At 28.0% G+C, this 18780-nt stretch overlaps 1 protein-coding gene across 2 annotated transcripts in view; it reads left to right on the top strand.

The window, feature by feature from the left end:
• LOC107166160 (pyrokinin-1 receptor-like) overlaps positions 1 to 18780 on the top strand; it is a 60377-nt gene that overhangs the window by 32293 nt on the left and 9304 nt on the right. For both annotated transcript variants that reach the window (XM_015514713.2, XM_015514712.2), the window contains exons 4-5: positions 2634 to 2850; positions 10171 to 10459. In XM_015514713.2, coding sequence (XP_015370199.1) covers positions 2634 to 2850; positions 10171 to 10459 — 506 coding nt within the window. The remainder of the gene's footprint in view (positions 1 to 2633; positions 2851 to 10170; positions 10460 to 18780) is intronic.

An 18780-nucleotide genomic window follows, 5' to 3' on the forward strand; every position in this document is an offset into this window, starting at 1 on the left:
TTTCTCTTTTGGTACTTAGGTATTCTAACATATTTAAAACGATGGTGCAGTCAGTATTTGTCAATCAAACTTAGTTTTGAAGTATGTTATTAATCGGTTTTCAAAATTTGCAATTTTGCGTTTTTTACGCATACCCACAAAGATATAATTAAAGTACAGAAAACAAGTTAGATCATGACAATAGTTAAGTCGCTCTCTACGCCTGTTGGTTTTGGTCTCCAAATTAACGAGTTGGATGGGGGATCGTACCCCAAACCCCCGGGGCTAAAATAGCAAACCTTGTGGGGGGGGGAGTAGAAGTTCGATCTCTCCTGGGTGGCGGGGGGGGGGGGGGGGAGAGCACACCTGACCTGCGGGCTGGTGGATGACGTCACAAGTGAACTTAACCTAGTTAGTTAAAGTATAACACAAGTAGAGATAGTGGCTCTGATTTCCAAACTAAAGGGACCCCCTTCCACTTATTGGCTCCAGTCACCAGACTCAATAGCCAGTTAAAGCGACATATTAAGTATATTTCGCCTTCGGTTACAGTAACCCTCTGGAAGTAGAAATAGCCAATATGGTGTATATAAATTCTCGCATTATACCTAGTCCCTACCTACCTAATAATAATTTAATTTTAATAATCATTCAATTATAAACACAATTTTAGATTTTATATTATATTATTAGGGAAACTACTAAACTAGATTTTAATACTCAATTAAAATATAGTTACGTCAAGTGCTGCATTCCAGTGAAGTTAACCTATCGTAGTCTCGTGTTTGTACACTCGTTTAATTTTTATTTAGTATGGAAACATAAAATTCGATTAAAATTTTCAAAATTTTTAACTGTGAGTTAAGTGATCATCTCAATTCTAATATTGTCGAGAAGCTGCAGAATTGGCTCCTTATTCCTAAAGAAGGTGACTAGAGGGCATAAATTACAACTAGTAGCACGAAGTCATGTGAAAAATGCATATTCTTGGGGGTAAATTAGATATACACGTATGAATGACACTATTTACCATTGGAACAAATTCTATAATATTAGGTAATCAAATATATTCTATTTATAGATACCGTGAAAAGTACATGGATCTACATAAAAAGACAATTAGATGTGAATACAAGGTTTTAATAAGAAAAAACACAATTTTTTCAAATTCACACATGTCAATTGCCAACATTATTTTGTTAACTTATCTAGAAATAAAACAAACAAACCAGACGTGCATTATGGAAGAACTAAGCGTAACTCGACATACGATGGTTGATTGGGCTAATTTTTGTCGTGAGGTTACTTTCGATCACATACTTTAAAAAAAAACTAAAATCGGAGGTGACTTCGTTGAAGTCGAAATTGATGAGAGTAAATATGGCAAGCGCAAATACCAAAGATGTCATCATGTTAAAAGCCAGTGGGTATTTGGCGGCATTGAACGGGGTAATAATCGATGCTTTTTAGTTCCCGTTGAAAAAAAGGGATAAGGAAACGTTACTTAAAATTATTAAAGATTGGATTCTACTAAATACTACAATAATTGCTGGAAAGTATGTATTTTAAAAATAATTATAAATAAAAAACTAATTAATAAGGTACTATTTTTAGGCATAATATGATTGTTTGAATGATGAAGGTAATAATAGTACTTTAAAGTCAACCACAGCATTAACTTTAAAGATCCAGATACCAACCAGCACACAAACATGATCGTAGAACTATGGAGACATGTAAAATATTCACTGCCTCAATATCATAAAAAAATTTATTCATAGCTGGATACCTTTCTAAATTTATGTTTTTAAAACAATGCAAGGCATTAAATATCGATCCGTTCATAGAGTTCTTAAGAATTGCAGATAGTCTTTTCAACTCAATTACGTTGATAATGATAAAAATGATAATGAGGGTAATGGCGATAATGAGGATGAATTGAGTGAGGACGATACATATTTTTAGATATTATATATTATTATATATTATAATAAACACCTATTAATAAACTAATTTTATTATTAAAAGTAATTGTGTATTCTTATATTTTCAAATTCTAAATTCAATGATTGTGCCATAAGTAAAAACAAAAACCTAGGCTTAAAAATAAATAGAAGGTACTCATTAGTCATTAATAATTTAATTAATAGGTATATGTCTCAAGAATAAAAGAAAAATCGTAGAAGACGTGAAAACGTAGCATTGCGCTCAAAAAACGCAAAATCGCAAATTTCGAAAACCGATTAATAACATACTTCAAAACTAAGTTTTACTGACAAATACTGACGGCACCATCGTTTTAAACATGTTAGAATACCTAAGTACCAAAAGAAAATAATATACCTAACCTAACGCAAAATCGCGAATTTCCAAAGGCCATAACTTCGAAACTAAGTCTGACTGACAAATTCTGATTGCACTATTGTTCTTAAATAGTAAACATTAGTAAGTTCCAAAAAAAAAAAAAATGAAAAACTTGCATGGGGTGGAAAAGTGCATTTTAGCCAACAAATAAAATCATACCTATATTTTTTTAAATTAAATAGTATTTATTTACATGTTTTTAACATAATACTATTACTATGTTTATTGCTTTATTATTATTTATTACATTTTGAAAATGCGTTAAAATTATTATTTTCTGCTATTTTTAGGTATCCATATGTGTTTGGAGAGATGTTTTGCATAATCAGAGGGTTTGCTGCTGAAACATCAACGAACGCTACTGTGTTGACAATTACAGCGTTTACCATTGAAAGATACGTTGCAATTTGTCATCCGTTTATATCACACACAGAATCAAATCTACCCAGAGCGTTTAAATACATATTAATCATTTGGGTTATAGCGTTGACACTTGCTTTTCCTCAGGTAAATAATTCAATATGCTTAGAAATTATATAAGTGATAAATCCCGAATTGTTAATAGTTAGTTGAAGTAAGTTATGGTAAGTTAATTTCAACTTCAATTCAATGTTTGTATTCTAATTGATATTAATGATAATTTTTAACACACAAAAAAAATATATTTTTTTTAATCAATCGAAAAATAAATATTTCTTCAGGTAACTGTTAATTATATCATTATTTATTATGTTTATTTTTCATCGTTGCACAAAAAACATTAAAAAAACTAAATAATCATACACAATTGCCTACATATTAATGAATATTTTGCATCAAAATTCAACATCATATCTGTAATTTATATATTACACTGTTTTTTTTTCAATAATTTTACATGCAGGCATAATATTACAGATAAGTAGTAGGTACTCAAAAGTTGTATAAGTATATTTTCGTACTTACTACTAAGTATTATATAATTATATATTATATAATGTATATACAATTTTAAAAAAATGTCAAGTACCTACATATTTAATTGAAAAATTTTTATCAAAAGTTCTATACTATATAAGTTTTCTAATAATAATTATACTCAAATATTACTTTCAGTGATAAAAAAGCAAATAATAATAAACACATCCGAACAAGTATAATATCATATGAACCGTTAAAACATAGTATATTTCATTGGAAGGGTAAATTTCTCATTTAACTATGAAAACTCCAAAGCTTATACCAAACGCTTGTGCAGACTTGAGACTACGTTTTATGTAAAACTTTCATTTATCAGTGTTTTTGATGATCTTTTAATATTAGATTGTTTTCCATAAGCAATTAAAAGCTCAGTGGCCATTGTTTCAAATGAAAAACGAAGGTGAAAAACGTTTCCAATTCGTAAAGTTTTTCAATAGTTATAGTAGATAAATTAAAATTCATTCAAAGATATTTACGCATTATGCCTACTCAGTGGCGCAACTAAGGGGGTGCAAAAAGGTCTTTAGCACCCCAAGTTAAAATTTAGCACCCCCTGTTTTTTATATCTATAACTATTATTATTTTAGTGAAATTCTATGAATTTATGTTTTTAAACGATGGGAAATTTCCTGAAATAATGTATAACTATTTGGTCGTATAATATAATTCGTTATTTATCTTTGTTGAATATTGAAAAAGATTTATTCAATCAGATAAACACCGACACTATTTTGAATAAATATTGTATGAAACCCAGAAAAATTATGCTGATTTAAAATGTGTCAATTATTATTTATTTTACAAGATTATGAAATTAAAATGTTTCAATATGTTACTGATATTGTAGTAAAAAAATAGTATTATAATTTTTGTTAATTTTTTTATTTTTGTTAAGTCTTAATATGTGTTTTAAAGATTTTATGTATCGATTAAAGTTGGTCTATGTTTAAAGAGTGTGGGGGGATTCACCCCCCCCCCCCCCACGGCTCTGTGATGCATTCATAGATTTAGCAACTATGTGGGCCTATGTGCCTACCTATTCAGGAACGTTAATATTAGATCACTAAGGGCAAATCTAATAACCACTATAACATGCTTGAAAGATGGAATTTTGTACCGATATAATATTCTGTTCATTATTTCACTGTTATACGTAATTTCTTTAAATATTTGAGAACAATTTAATGTTATTTTTAATCAATTTCGTTAAAAATGTTTATTGTACGATACTGTATTTATTTCAAACAAAAACTATTTAATACAGCTATTTATATGTCTATTATTTCAATGATCGAGCAAACATAATGAAAATAAAATATGACAGTTGTTTAGTTTTGTTTATAGTTGTAAAAATAAAAGTCTGGGTTAACCAACATAAAGAAGCAACGCTTTGTATTTTATGGTAAACTATTTTCTCGGTTTATTTAACGTTTTAGAACCAAAACTATCTGGTTCGCATTTAAAACCATAAATTACAACGATTGTCTCCACTTTGTTCTTAATTTTATCAACAGAATCTGATTGTTTCATTAAGACGAAGTATGGACCTTTTAAAACTTTAACAGTTTATGCACTGAAAGAATGTTTCCAGACTTATAATTTCATTATACGACAAAAAATCTCAATCAGTGACACCAAATCGAAACCTTGTACATTTCAACACACATAATTTTATGGTCTATACTTATTCAACCTAACGCGGTTCTAATATAAAAAGCCTTAAATTCAATGTAAATTACAAGCAAATCACAGTTTAATATTTCTTGTTTTTAATTTTAATGATGCTAAAGGTTAGAGCAGGCGTTCTTATAATCTTTGAAATGAGACCAGATTTTTACTTGTGAATCACTTTTTTAGGATCGCTTACATGTTATGTATTTTTTAATTTTTAATTTTTTTGTAGAGTATGGACAAATATACATACTTACATTATACATTTACATGTTTTTAGACATGATCCAGCACAAAAATATATTTTAAATGCATTCAAACTTCGTGTTCAATTTAATTCCCAGTTATTGTAAAATATTATACTAATGAGTATATTTTGCTTATATAGGTCAGCACTAACTTGATTAAATACAATTCCACTATACAGTGTTAATATGACAATGAATCACATATAAAATGCATTTGAAAAAAATTGAATTATTAGAGCATCTTGTTAAGTTTCTAAAATTGAATACTCCTCTTACTTCTGTTACATTATAATAATGTTATACCTACCTATACATTTATTATACTATTGTTATAAATAATATAAACATTGGAACTCGTAAAATTATAAATTAACAATTCTCTCTCACCTCAGTACCGACTATGTAAATGATAGGTGTTTCTGTTTACATTATACTTTAAACCATTCCTATTATCCACAAAACCAAGGGTTTCAATAAAAAACTTAGTTTATAGTCTAGTGTTCGTGTTCAAATCTGCTAGGTGAGTACTATATTCGTCTAAGTAATAATTATAGTTCTCTCTACAAGAGTTTGTAAGTAATTAATTTCGACTGACCTACGTTTTCTAATGTTTGTCTAAATGGCTTGTAATTTAGTTTCCTTATTCGCTAAATCCTTTGAGTGAGCATATAGTAGCTTCAAATAAATTTTAAGCAACAAGTATAAATAATTTCACCAGGACGAAAACGATAGCTCATAACCCACAGATCATTAGTACCTATAGTTAATTATTGGCTAAACTACTAATGATAAATGATAAAAAAAAATAAAAGTGAATAACCTCAAAAGAAAAGTATACCTTAATAATTCACAATTCGGTTTTTGATTAAATGACCATTTTTTTTATTTAGAACTAATTTAAGTAATTTAAGTGTCAACTGAATCTAAAAATAATTTAGACATATTACGTGACGTAAAATTGTCTATAAAAATATGTCACTGTTAAAGATTCTAATGCTTTGAAAATAAAAGAATTATATATTATACTGATTTATTTATAGAGACATGACAGTTTACATGATTTGATTAAGTAAACTAAAGGTTACTTAAAATTATGATCATCATAATTAATAGGTACCTTAAACACATTTATAAATATGACTTCCAGATATTTAGTTAATTTGTGACATTATTAAACTAATGATTTTGTTATAAACTCTTCCATATTTTAAACTTAAAAGTTTAACCATTGTAATCGGTTCATTTATTTCGCTACATTAACAGAAAATACATAGATTAGGGTGAATTAAAAAAAAAAAAAAAAAAACATTAATACAAAGATAAAAGAAGCACGAATTGTACATCTGAACCTATATTGTAGTAAATACCCCGAGCTTATAAAGATTACCTGAATAAACATTTAAAACTATTATTATAATAAACAACAATTTAGTTAAAGCAATTTCGATTAGCTTTAAACTTGTGCAACTGTTGTTGAAATATTTATTTATTTACTTTTTATTTTTTTATTATACTACGTCTTATCTAGTATGTGTCGCACATCAACAATAAAGAAAAAACACCAAGGGATACGCCAACACGTTTGCTTACAAATATCCATCACTGTTTAAAGTTACTTCACTCGTTTCACGTGGCTCTTTATGGGAGATAAGTTTTCAACAAACTTTTTTTGTTGCTATATCCAATTATTCAAGCGGAAAAAATATATTAGTTTACTGATGGTTTTTCGTTATCCTTAGAAGTAATAGATCATATTATACGTCATTCGTGTGCGATACAACAAATATTGTTTCCACAAAATTTTTCAATATTCTAAATAAAATTATTTAAAACAAAACTATCAACTTGAAAATGCTTGAAGCATATTTGTATTTTCAACGGGCAGACTTATCTCTTTTTTTCAGCCAAACAATACTGTCCGGGCTATTTTTTAATACAATATTTTATTCATTTTCCCGTGGTGGGATTAAATCTAAAAGACCACTTGAAACCTGGTATATTCTGCCACGCTGACAATGTTATGAGTAAGTGAATGTCAGAAGATTAGCTATGATGGACAACATTATTTTAACTGAGTTTTAAGTATGTAGCAGTTGACGGTAAACAAATACCTATATTATGTATTTAAATATCGGATGTATTGATGAATTATATATATTTAGAAGTAACTATATTTCAAATAATTTAAATTAGTAAAATACACACCGAAAAATAATATCTTCATCTTTAGCAATGGCTGAGTGAAAGCTTTGGGGCACTCTGTACCCACATGACATTTTTTATCCCATTATAGTGCTACTAATAAGTGATAATTAGGCATCTAAATTCACATCCTAATAATAGGGAAGATTTATATATTAAGATGTGATTCATACAACTGATATCATTTTATTTTGTTCTGCGTTAAATGAAAACATTTTAAAAGCATTTTTCAGTTTGCGTCAGCCATCGTTCGATTTTATGTTATTTCATTCCGGTAAAATACAGAGTAATGGTCAGATAACTTCAAAGTCTGAAGCATTATACCGGTCAACACCCCCGTAATTATTTTAAGCTAGCTGAACCCGTGTACTTCGTAGCCCGTTAAAAATTCTATCTCATTTATGGTCCATAGTTCATATTGTGTGTTAAATTCATTTCATGTGATGATGCTATTAGTATATTTTTATACATAATGATAGATAGTGGTTAAAATATATTATAATCTCACAACGATATTCAATTCCGTATATCATTTTGTAATTTTCTTCGTTTTTTCAATATAATGTTGACAATTTAAATATTCAATTCAATGATATTAAGGCATAACACTTTCTAACTTACCATATCTTCTGCCCATATGTCTAATAAAATTCTGTACCAAATTTTGTCGCAATCGGTCCAGCTGTTTAAGAATGTATATAGGACTAACAGATAAATATATATTATATATTATAACCATCACTATAATAATAACACAGAACAATAATAACCGCTAATAATTACTGTCACTAAAGCAACCATTTATAAATAAACAAAAATGTCCATCCTAAAAATAAGTCCAGCTGCTCTCGAGTGCACTTGTTTGTTTAAATGGTTGCCTTTGACTACCAAAACATATTAATATTATTTATTTTATTTTTTACTGGGCAGATAGCGCCACTTTAAAGTTTAATTTCATCACACCCTCATCATATTTCTCTAACCCGATAACTTTCTCAAATTTTTCATCCGTAAGAACCTTCTCCTGGCAATTACGACCCAAACAAAAAAAGAGTGAGCGTAATCGGTTCAGCCGTTCTCAATTGATGAATTGTTATACATTTTTGTCTCCATTTTTATATATATATATAATATATAGATGTATAATGTATATGAATGTATATTATATATAATAGTATATTATGTTTATTGTATATTTAAAAATTACAGTATTCGGAAATTAAATCTGTAATTATTTTATATTTAATATTGGGTTTTGCATTTTTCCAAATATTTTTTTGAGCTGATCATTAAGTATATTAATTAATATTATGTATACGAATAGTATGAATACAGTTTATTCAGTGCATATGGTTTTAGTCAATCTATTCATTAAAAATTAAATATTTATCAAACCTAACTCTTTTATAAAATAATAAATATTATTATTTATATTATAGCATTATAATATTAAGTGTGTAAAATGCTGATGAAAATTCTTCATAATAACACATCATATTTCTATGACTTTTCATAGCAGAATAAATGTACTATAATTTATAATTTATAACAATATACAGTCACTGCAGCCACCAGAAAAAAACTTTATTTTTTCATCTATATACATTATACAACCTAATAATTCAGCGAATTGTTACTCCTGATGAATTTTAATTTGGTTAGTACCATATTTTGGACGTTCAATATTATTATTAAAATTTTATAGTCTCTATTTAGAGTATAATAATCTAATAATGACAATGATGTAATGAAAAACTTAATGATAGGATTTGATTTTTCCAAACTGTCCCGACGCTAACAATTTGTCTGGCTTCAATAGTTCATTGTATGTGAACCATGAACTACTTGATTACAATATGCAATAAAATCATGAACAATATTACAGTTCAGATATGTGTATTAGTGAAATAATAGAAATAATATACCTATACTATAGTAACAAAGTATATTTTTAGAGTGAACTCAGACTAGACTATAAGAGTCATTTGAAATTTGAAAACACAATCGAAATTTCTGATATGATATTACTTTCAATATTATACGGAAACAAGATATTATATGTATAGTCTGCGTATTCTATAGTTAAATTCACTGAATTTTTTATACTTGGATGTTTATTTCTAAAAATAATAGAAAAAATCTTCCGATGTATCTAAACAAAAAAATCATAATATATTCTGCTACCGATTGCAAACAATAAACTTAGCGTAAAGCCATCTATTATAAGTGTTCATGATAAAAAAAAACAATATTTATAGTATGCTTTAGGTGTACTTTAATGCTTTATATAGGTACCTACTTACTGGTATTGTATTTATGAATACATCGCAAACGAAACGGGTTTAAATTATACTCTCGAGTCTATGATAATACGCATTAAACAAGTCATGGCTGATATCGTATTTGTCTTGCCGAGATTTAACGGAAAACTTATTTGCGTATATTTTTAGAGTGCGGTGGTAAAGGGTGACTCGGGATTTTCATCGTTAACCGCACACATAAAGAGGTTTACAAAGTTCTAACAAACAAAAAAAAAAGGTTTAACCCGGGTGGAAACGAATTTCACTCGTGGTTGTGTATTTTGGTGCCAAGTGATGGGAGGGGGAGGGGTGCTAGAGAGCAGACAAGGGTATATATATAAAAAAAAAATACACTTAAGTAATCTTCTTTCATTTCTTTCACCGCAAAACATTCAGTGCATTGCGTCGTGTACGATAATAACCACGTGTCGTATTGGTTTGTGCAGGCCATACAGATGGGACTTGTGTACGGACGCGAACAGGACGGCACGATCATACCAGAGCTGTCCACGTGTGGACTGGCCAACAAGCTGCCGTACGCATTTGAACTGTCTTCAATACTATTCTTCCTGGCCCCGTGGATACTCATCGTCGTCCTGTACATACTCATCGGCCTCAAGCTGTACAAATCCAAGCGTGAATCGTCCAGAACAACATGCTCGGCTCACTGCCGGCACACCGCTTGCCTGAGCTCCACCCACACCAGAGCCACCGGGCGTGTAGTCAAAATGCTTGGTGAGTATCCTAAAAATCCATTGATATAATATTATCTAATTATGAATATACATATATATCACAAACAGAACATTGTTATGACACTGATAAGTATCCTGTGGGTGATGCTAAATGTTTGCATATTATTATTCAAAAATTATAGACATTGAACTGTTTTGTATTGATTTATAGTATGATATAAAAAGGTATCTTAAGTTTTAATGATCTATAATGGGAAGAAACTAGGAAAAAGGAACCCATTTGAAGACGACATGTGTGATGTGTTTGCCTCGCCTTAAACATCCTTAAATATTTGAATAATTGAAAATATATATATAGTATAGTTTGAAATTCAAATATCTGAACTTGAATGAATAATATTACAGGATACAATAAAGTCAATCATATTATGTACTTATATAAGTATTTATAAACTCATATTGTCAATATTAATAGTTAATACTCACCACTTCTCCCAAACTCTGTGATAAATTTCACAGGGTAAGTAGGACACACTAAATATGTTTCCGTTAAATCTAAGCGAAATATAGTTCGGTATTTATTTAATGGTTTCGTATTAAAGGAAAAGGCAAATTCAATTATAATTTTTTTAGTTTGAACGAAATTTGAAATTTGGATTTATTCTCGTTTATTGATGAATAGTGTAATGACGGAAACGGCAAAAGTAAAGTTTTGAGACAATTTGAGCTGAAAATATAGCGCAATAACTAAAATAACTAATCACGTCATAATATGTGGAAATCATAAACAAAAGTTTTTACTTTTTTCTTTTTAATCTACCAAGCATTACCTTTTATAATAGAAGCGTTTTAAATGTTAGTTAGGTACACGTTTTTCAGAAAATTTTATATTGCTATAAAGTATAAATGTTCGTTGACATTTATTGAGATTAAAGATTAAAAAAAAAAAAAAAACAATGTATACATTATGTCGACGAAAACACATTTAATGAGTATTTTTTAAACATTTTTCCAGCTCTTTCTTTTAATTTTAAAGCATTTAACATGACGTTGTCAACATAAAATGTTATCGAAAGACGTGGAATAAAACCATTATTGTAATATCAAGTGATGCTAAGTCTTGATTCGATTCTTTTAAGTTCCAAAATTAAACGGCTATGACATGAGAATGCCAAAAATGTTCATGTATATACAATATATATTATATATGTTACTGACTTAATATAAGTGATTTATAATACTATATAAAAAGCTACCAAAAATTAAGTAATTAGTAATTACCTTTTTTTTTTTTTTTCCGTTAGTATCGAGAATCGGAGGAGGAACCATGGTGCCAATACTTCTCCTCCGGCCCAAATTAGTAATTATCTGCCTAATAAAGTTTCTAATTAATATAATTTTTCTATTTGAAATGTCTATTATTGTAATACACTGTAAAATTAAAAACATACTGAACACCTTCATGACGAACTGGGCCCTGACGAAGAATCTATCCAAAATATAATTTTATTTTCGAAAGATATTGAATTGTGCAATTTAATTTAAATTATCATTATCATTTAAAAACAAGCCAATGGTCACGTTACCGAGGCTTTTTCCTTCATAAAAATAAAAAAATTAAAAACATACAGATGTGAATAATTACAAAAATACATTATATATATATATATATATATATTATATGTATGTATTATTCGATAAAGATACAAACATTACTTGAATTAAAATTTATAATTTAGGTACTTTAAGAATTTTAAAATAAACTAAAAATATTTATTATTTAACCTAGTAATAAATTATAGACTTGAACAATAAACCTTTTAATAAACATTGCTATTTTGTAAACCTGCTAGGTATCGTGATAACATGTTTTTTGAAAGTTTTTATTTTAGATACTAGTAAAAGAACTAATAAAATAATAACTAATTATTAAACATTCTTAGGACAGAAAACATTGAACTTAAAACAAAAGTATATATTACGATATAAAGAGATTCAAAACATGACAAATTGTATAAATGGATATTCTGTTTAAAGAACAAAAACGATTTCAAATAAATTACTATGTTATCAAAGTTTTATTTCAAAACAAATTAAATATATTCTATGATTTAATCTTGGATAAATCCATTTCACTTATATAAATATGTATATATATTTTTTTTTTAGTATATTTATTTATTCAAAATAAAAAAAAATTACAAAAATAAATATCAATAAATAAAGTAAAATAATTAACTCATATTACCCAGAAAACTGAAGTATATGTTTTACTTGATTTACTTTAAATTAATTAACAAATGGTTTTTAAATTCTAAAAAAAATCAGATATAGTATTTTTATAATGAGTGCGTTTTAAAAAAATATACATATAGAATTCGTGGATGTCATTTACGGGCATACAAAAATATTTTGTTTAGATTTTGAATATTAATTACCAACGAATGGGAGAGACAAGCTGTCAAGAACATAGTTGATACAACCAAGTGATGGGTGTTTTTTAAAGCCATTTTTACCTGAAATACATTTAACATATTCCATAATTGGCCAGGTAATCCAGACGTTTGATGTCGCAATAGGTGAATTTTATTTAAAAAATTCATTTTTTCTCAATACCTATATTGTTATCGTATCCGTCATCTACCGAGGAAAAACTGACAAAAGTGAAAAAAATATATGAAGTACCAACTTTATAATAATTAAATTGTAAATTATGTTAAGTGTGGCTTGGAAATTATCTCTACTCTCAAAATATTGAGTTATTTATTAATGTAATAGGAGTGTTATATTAATAATATACGTACATATACGCGTATGGCGGTTGTGACTGGTTTATGTGGTTTTATATTTTATCTAGCTGTCCTGTTTTTAATACATTAACTCAATTTTTTTTATTTCAATTTTATTATTCTTTGGTGTTTTATTTTCAATAGGTAGATGACATGATATGTTATATAGTAAATAAGTGGTGTCTAGTTGTTGGATTTAGTAATCGTCACTAATTAGAACCTTGTATAGATGTATATTTTTTGGACATTATATTGGTTTAGCTACCTAATCTATAAATTTTATTTTAGTATAAACATTATTATTGATTGATATTTATATAGATACTAATGCTACTTTTTTGTCGACTGATAAAATATTGGCATGTATCAACAGTTCTACAACTTCTACATACTGGTATACTATTGATTATATTGATATTTTAAAATCAAATCCACTTCAAATTGATGATTGTACGTTTCACTTTAATAATAATAAATAATATAATATATACGATATGTCCCGTGAGAATTTACCTATTGCGATATCTCCCGAAATAATGGATATTCTTATGGATTTCAGTACGAAATACTTCAATGGAGAAACTGGAAATTCTATTTAATTAAGAAGGGTGTAAAAAATCACATTTTTGTCATATTTAGTGTTAATAACTGAACTACTGAAAAAAAAAAAAACGCTAACCACTAAATCTAAAACAAACTACACATTAAATACACATTAAACTACATTTTAAATTATTAATTTATTATCTATTATATTAACAAAAATAAATTAGTAACAATAATAATACTTCGATCGATATTCATTGAACGAGGCACTTAAACCACTGATTGATGCACTAGACCACTTTTAGGCGATGGTGTACCTACTTACAAGTTTTCTAGCGAAATGATGTTTAATACATTATAGTGCACCCCAAATCTAGGTTTATGCATAAAACATGAAATTTTCAACATGGCTATTCGAAGTTTTGCGCATTGGATTATCGCATAAACACGTGGAAATAGAGCCATTTATTCAGCTAGCACAAACGAACGTGTTAAGCATTGCAACCAACCGTACACCAAAATCACTTTTTGTGTAATTTTCTCCTTATAAGAATAAATTTCTTCGAATACATTAGTATCTTATTAAAACCATGTAAGGCATTGAAAACAAATTTGCATGAACCATCATGTGCGTTTAGCAGCAACATTCAGCTGAGTAAGACAAACATTTTTTTGATCATCTTAGTTATGGATCTTTATATATATATAATATAAAAACCTCAAACATTATATGTATTTAATTATATTTTTAGATGGTAAAAAAATTAATCCACAAAAAAATAACGATTTGTACGCATGATCGTAAAATGTATAGATTGTTATAAGAATAAACGTTTGCATTAAAAATAATCGAATGCATTGTATGAATTAAATTTGTGTTTAATATAAATTTAAATATTAAAGAAAGCAAATTATAGTAATTATTAACGTTTTATACCTATTTATACCATACATTGTATAGGATAATGGTACACAATTGGCTTAAATTGTTTAAACGGACTGACAACACATCTTACATTTTTTTATCTTCGTATTACTGTTATAAAAATACGAAGATTTATCATCAATTTATTATTATTATTATTTTTTTTTACCTTATTTATAACTATTTTAATTTTCCGGACTCAAATAGAAATTATTTCTGATCAGTGGTACAGAGTTTAGTAGATAGTGCACCGATAAACGAACACACCAAACACTAATAATAATTATTGAATCTTCAAATAATTGTGTCATAGTCATGTTTGGTAATATAAGTAATTTATTATGTTTTCTGTAATCATTGAATAATTCTGTGCTGCAACAATAATGAAAATATTTTAAATTAAAAACGAATAAACGTTAAACTAAGATTTTGAAAACAAGTTTTAACTATATGAACATAGTTTGTTCACAAAGTTTTTTTTGTGAAGGTTATAGTCACACCAAACTTAAGAAGCAATCAATCTAAATTGAAAATTCCACTGTTTCGTGTTCTGAATCCATAATAATGGACAACTTACAACATATAATATTATCAACATTTAGAGGTTATTTCCGCGATAATACTTTTTTTAACCCTACCCTCTATACATAATTCTAAGTTATTTTACTGAATAATAAGATTTTTAATCAATATTTTGTTTTGGCATTTAAAAATACCATTTTTCCTGTTCATGGTTCTTAGTAATTAGTAACTACTAATTACATACTATTTAATATTATGTTATTATACTCAAATCAATGAATAATAATAAATATCTACTTGGTGACTAACGGTACCATTTATTAATCATTTTTACGGAAGGATGGCAATTTGGTTTCAGAACATTTGAATGATCTACCTAAAAAATCAAAGTGCATTATTAAACACTTAATTTTTATAATACTTGAAATTGTTTTTTTTTTTTTTATAGTTATAATAAGTAATTTATAGACAAATCTGAAAGAAAATGAAATCTGTATAGTAAATTCTATATATTTTTGAAATTATGTACGTATTAAGCCATAAGGAATAATCAACATACCGTTTTGGAGAATTTGAATAAAGTATTTTTTGAATTAGTTAAAAATAGGTATGCTCAAAATAACTATCAAGACATCTTGACTAAAATGAATGATGAGGTACTTATCCGCGTTTGGCCAGTTATACATGCATGTGTGATAATGATTACCATAGACATTGTTCATGAAGCAAGTCACCTCGATCAACGGTAGCACTTCTTATAGTCCAGAGGTCCAGACAGTCCAGTTATAACTATTATTGATGTTGTCAACAATATTGATTTGTGTAATTTTCATTCTGTCAGTAACAAATATCATCAGTCGTTTTCTTTTGGTCTGTCATGTTACCACCGTAAAAGATACAATTAGTAGCGTGCAGCGTGCTTTTGGATTGCCGATATCATTACACGTCAATTCACCTACAGCTGAGCCGCCAGAGGAAACTTAAAAAAAAAAATGCTGTACCCTTTCAGATTTACATACTACTGATTGAACACATCTAATGCTGAATGACCAAAAATAACATTTATTTTAAACATTGTACTATATGTACAATGAAAAACTGAATGTTGTATCGTCAGAGAATAAAATAATCAAATTTGAAAAACCTATTTATATTGGTAAACATACTTTAAATGTTATATCACATAATTTTTAACACGTTCGTATCACGGCGGATAAATGAAATCAGTGGGTATTTTAAAAATCTAAATAAAATAAAACTTACCTGTATTAGCGTCTTGTATTTCATCATCCCGTTCGAATATTTCTATGACTGTTATTCACATTTCGTCATCGAATAGAAAAATGTCAGTTAAACCTTTGGTCGGGAGATCGGAGACGAAAAAATACGGTACTAGTACGTCATGTACGGGTTGAGCAATCGATTCAGCGGGTTGAATATGAGCCGGAACGTTAACGAAACCTAGGAAAAAATTAGATATTAGTTATTAATATTGAATAGATAGTAAAAAAATAAATACAGTGAAAACTCTCTATAACGAATCTGAAGGTACCATGTGATTTCTTTCGTTATTGAGAGTTTTTGTAATAGAGAGTAATTAATAGGTTTTAAATCAAACCAACCATTATAAGTTAACTTAATGTTATTTACGTAATATAGAGTTTTTCGTTATAAAGAGTTTTCACTGTACAAACCATGAGCATTGAACACATACATTAACTTTACTATTGGATTAAAAATAAAAATAAATTCATACCATGATCATTTTTCATATGTTTATTAAGACTAGTTTTGTAGCAGAATGTCCTTGCACATACTGCAGTGCACACAAAATGTACACCTGCATGCTTCTTTTAGTGGGCGACCAAATTACATTTAGTACCGAATATTGTACGCATTAAAACATTATGTAAATGTTGAAGGTAGAAAAGAATAATATGTATAAGCATTGAGAAAAAATTAAATAGATAAATAAAAGCACGAAGACTTTAAAAACACGGAGTGAGCGAAAGCACTTTGCCTCGAACTCTTTGTTCGTAAAGGTGGCTGGTATCTAGAACAGAATGACTCTGTCCGGTGGATGAAGAACGACATAACGACCTATAACGGAAAATTTGGTGTTTGTAAGCCAGGGCTTGTTAAAATATTTATTGGGTATTTACTATAGGGTATATCACCAGATACTTTGGAAGCCATTGAATAAATTGTACCACATTTTAAGGAATTGACAAACGTGTGTTAACAGCAAAACTGCCGCTGTAGGCCACTCCGCTAGCAATAAAAAATGCTTACCGTCAACCGGGGTGTTACATACGTATTGGAAACAATAGATATTTTGATCGATGTATATAAAATTTTAAATTAGTAAAGAGAGAGTAGTGGTTCGACTCAAGTCGGTGTCGGTACAGTATAGTACAACGATGGAACAAATAGTTTAAACTAACGAATATTTATTAACAATTTCTTAAATTAATATAAGGAACATAGAAAATTATTAACATTTTCCAACTATTGGACTATTATAAAAGTTATTCATGCGTTCATGTTCTATATAATTTATTTGAAAATTTTTTACAGCTAAATCAAGATTATTTATTAAATTGAGGTTAACTTTTTTCTTCGTATTACATTTAAATTTAAATGTTTAATTATGATATGTTTATCTAGTTTCTTACACATTCATTTAAGTATTACAAAATGAATTGCTGTCAATAATTTTTACCTTTCCTCTAGTGAGACTTCTATAATAGGTACATTTTAGAATTCCGTGCCCTCTACCGTATTCTAATTGGTATATTTCTGTGTGAAGCATTCTTAGCCAATATTCAACACTGAAGCGGAGTAAAAAGCTATATTTAATATTAAAAAATTAAATTTTGTACTACTAAATTTTGAAGGGATGAAATCAACCCAACTGTTGTTGAGGTTTGTTAAATGGTGTTTTTTACAATAGAATTTTTTTTTAGTTTATACATAGTGATTTTAATTCACATTCTTCCCCACAAGAAGGGTTTTTAAGTTTTTCGGAAGTAATTTTCAAGTAAATATTTATTACTTCAGTGAATAAAAAGAAAAGGTTACTTATCAGAATTGAAGACAACAATTTAAAATAGGTACTTATTTGAATCGTTATCCATTATATTTATTTTTCCTTTATTTTACTGGATATTGTGTAGAGAGATTTTCGACGTTTAAAACACGACTAATTTCAAAATCAACTCGAAAACGATTATATATACGTTATATTATACGAAAACTTACACATAAATTATTGGTTTTTATAGTTCAAGTTCTAAAGAACCATTATAAATCAGAGGGATGCCGACAAATGTGCAATTACGTTTATAATAATAAAAACTACTAGTGTTTGGTTAGAATAAAAATTATATTATGAGTAAAAATTAAATTAAATTTTGAATTCTTTCCATTATAAATTATATTGTTTCACTAGAGAAATCATAACAACCCAATGTATTCGGCGACGACGTCTTTGAACTTCAGATTCAATATTTTCTATTCTCGAGAGGCTGTACATCATCTGCATGGATATATAATGTGTGTGTAGTCGTAACTGATAAA

The sequence above is a fragment of the Diuraphis noxia genome, unplaced genomic scaffold (assembly GCF_037042655.1).
Source record: "Diuraphis noxia isolate RWA-SAM2 unplaced genomic scaffold, SU_Dnox_SAM2 contig0002, whole genome shotgun sequence".
Classification (NCBI taxonomy): domain Eukaryota; kingdom Metazoa; phylum Arthropoda; class Insecta; order Hemiptera; family Aphididae; genus Diuraphis; species Diuraphis noxia.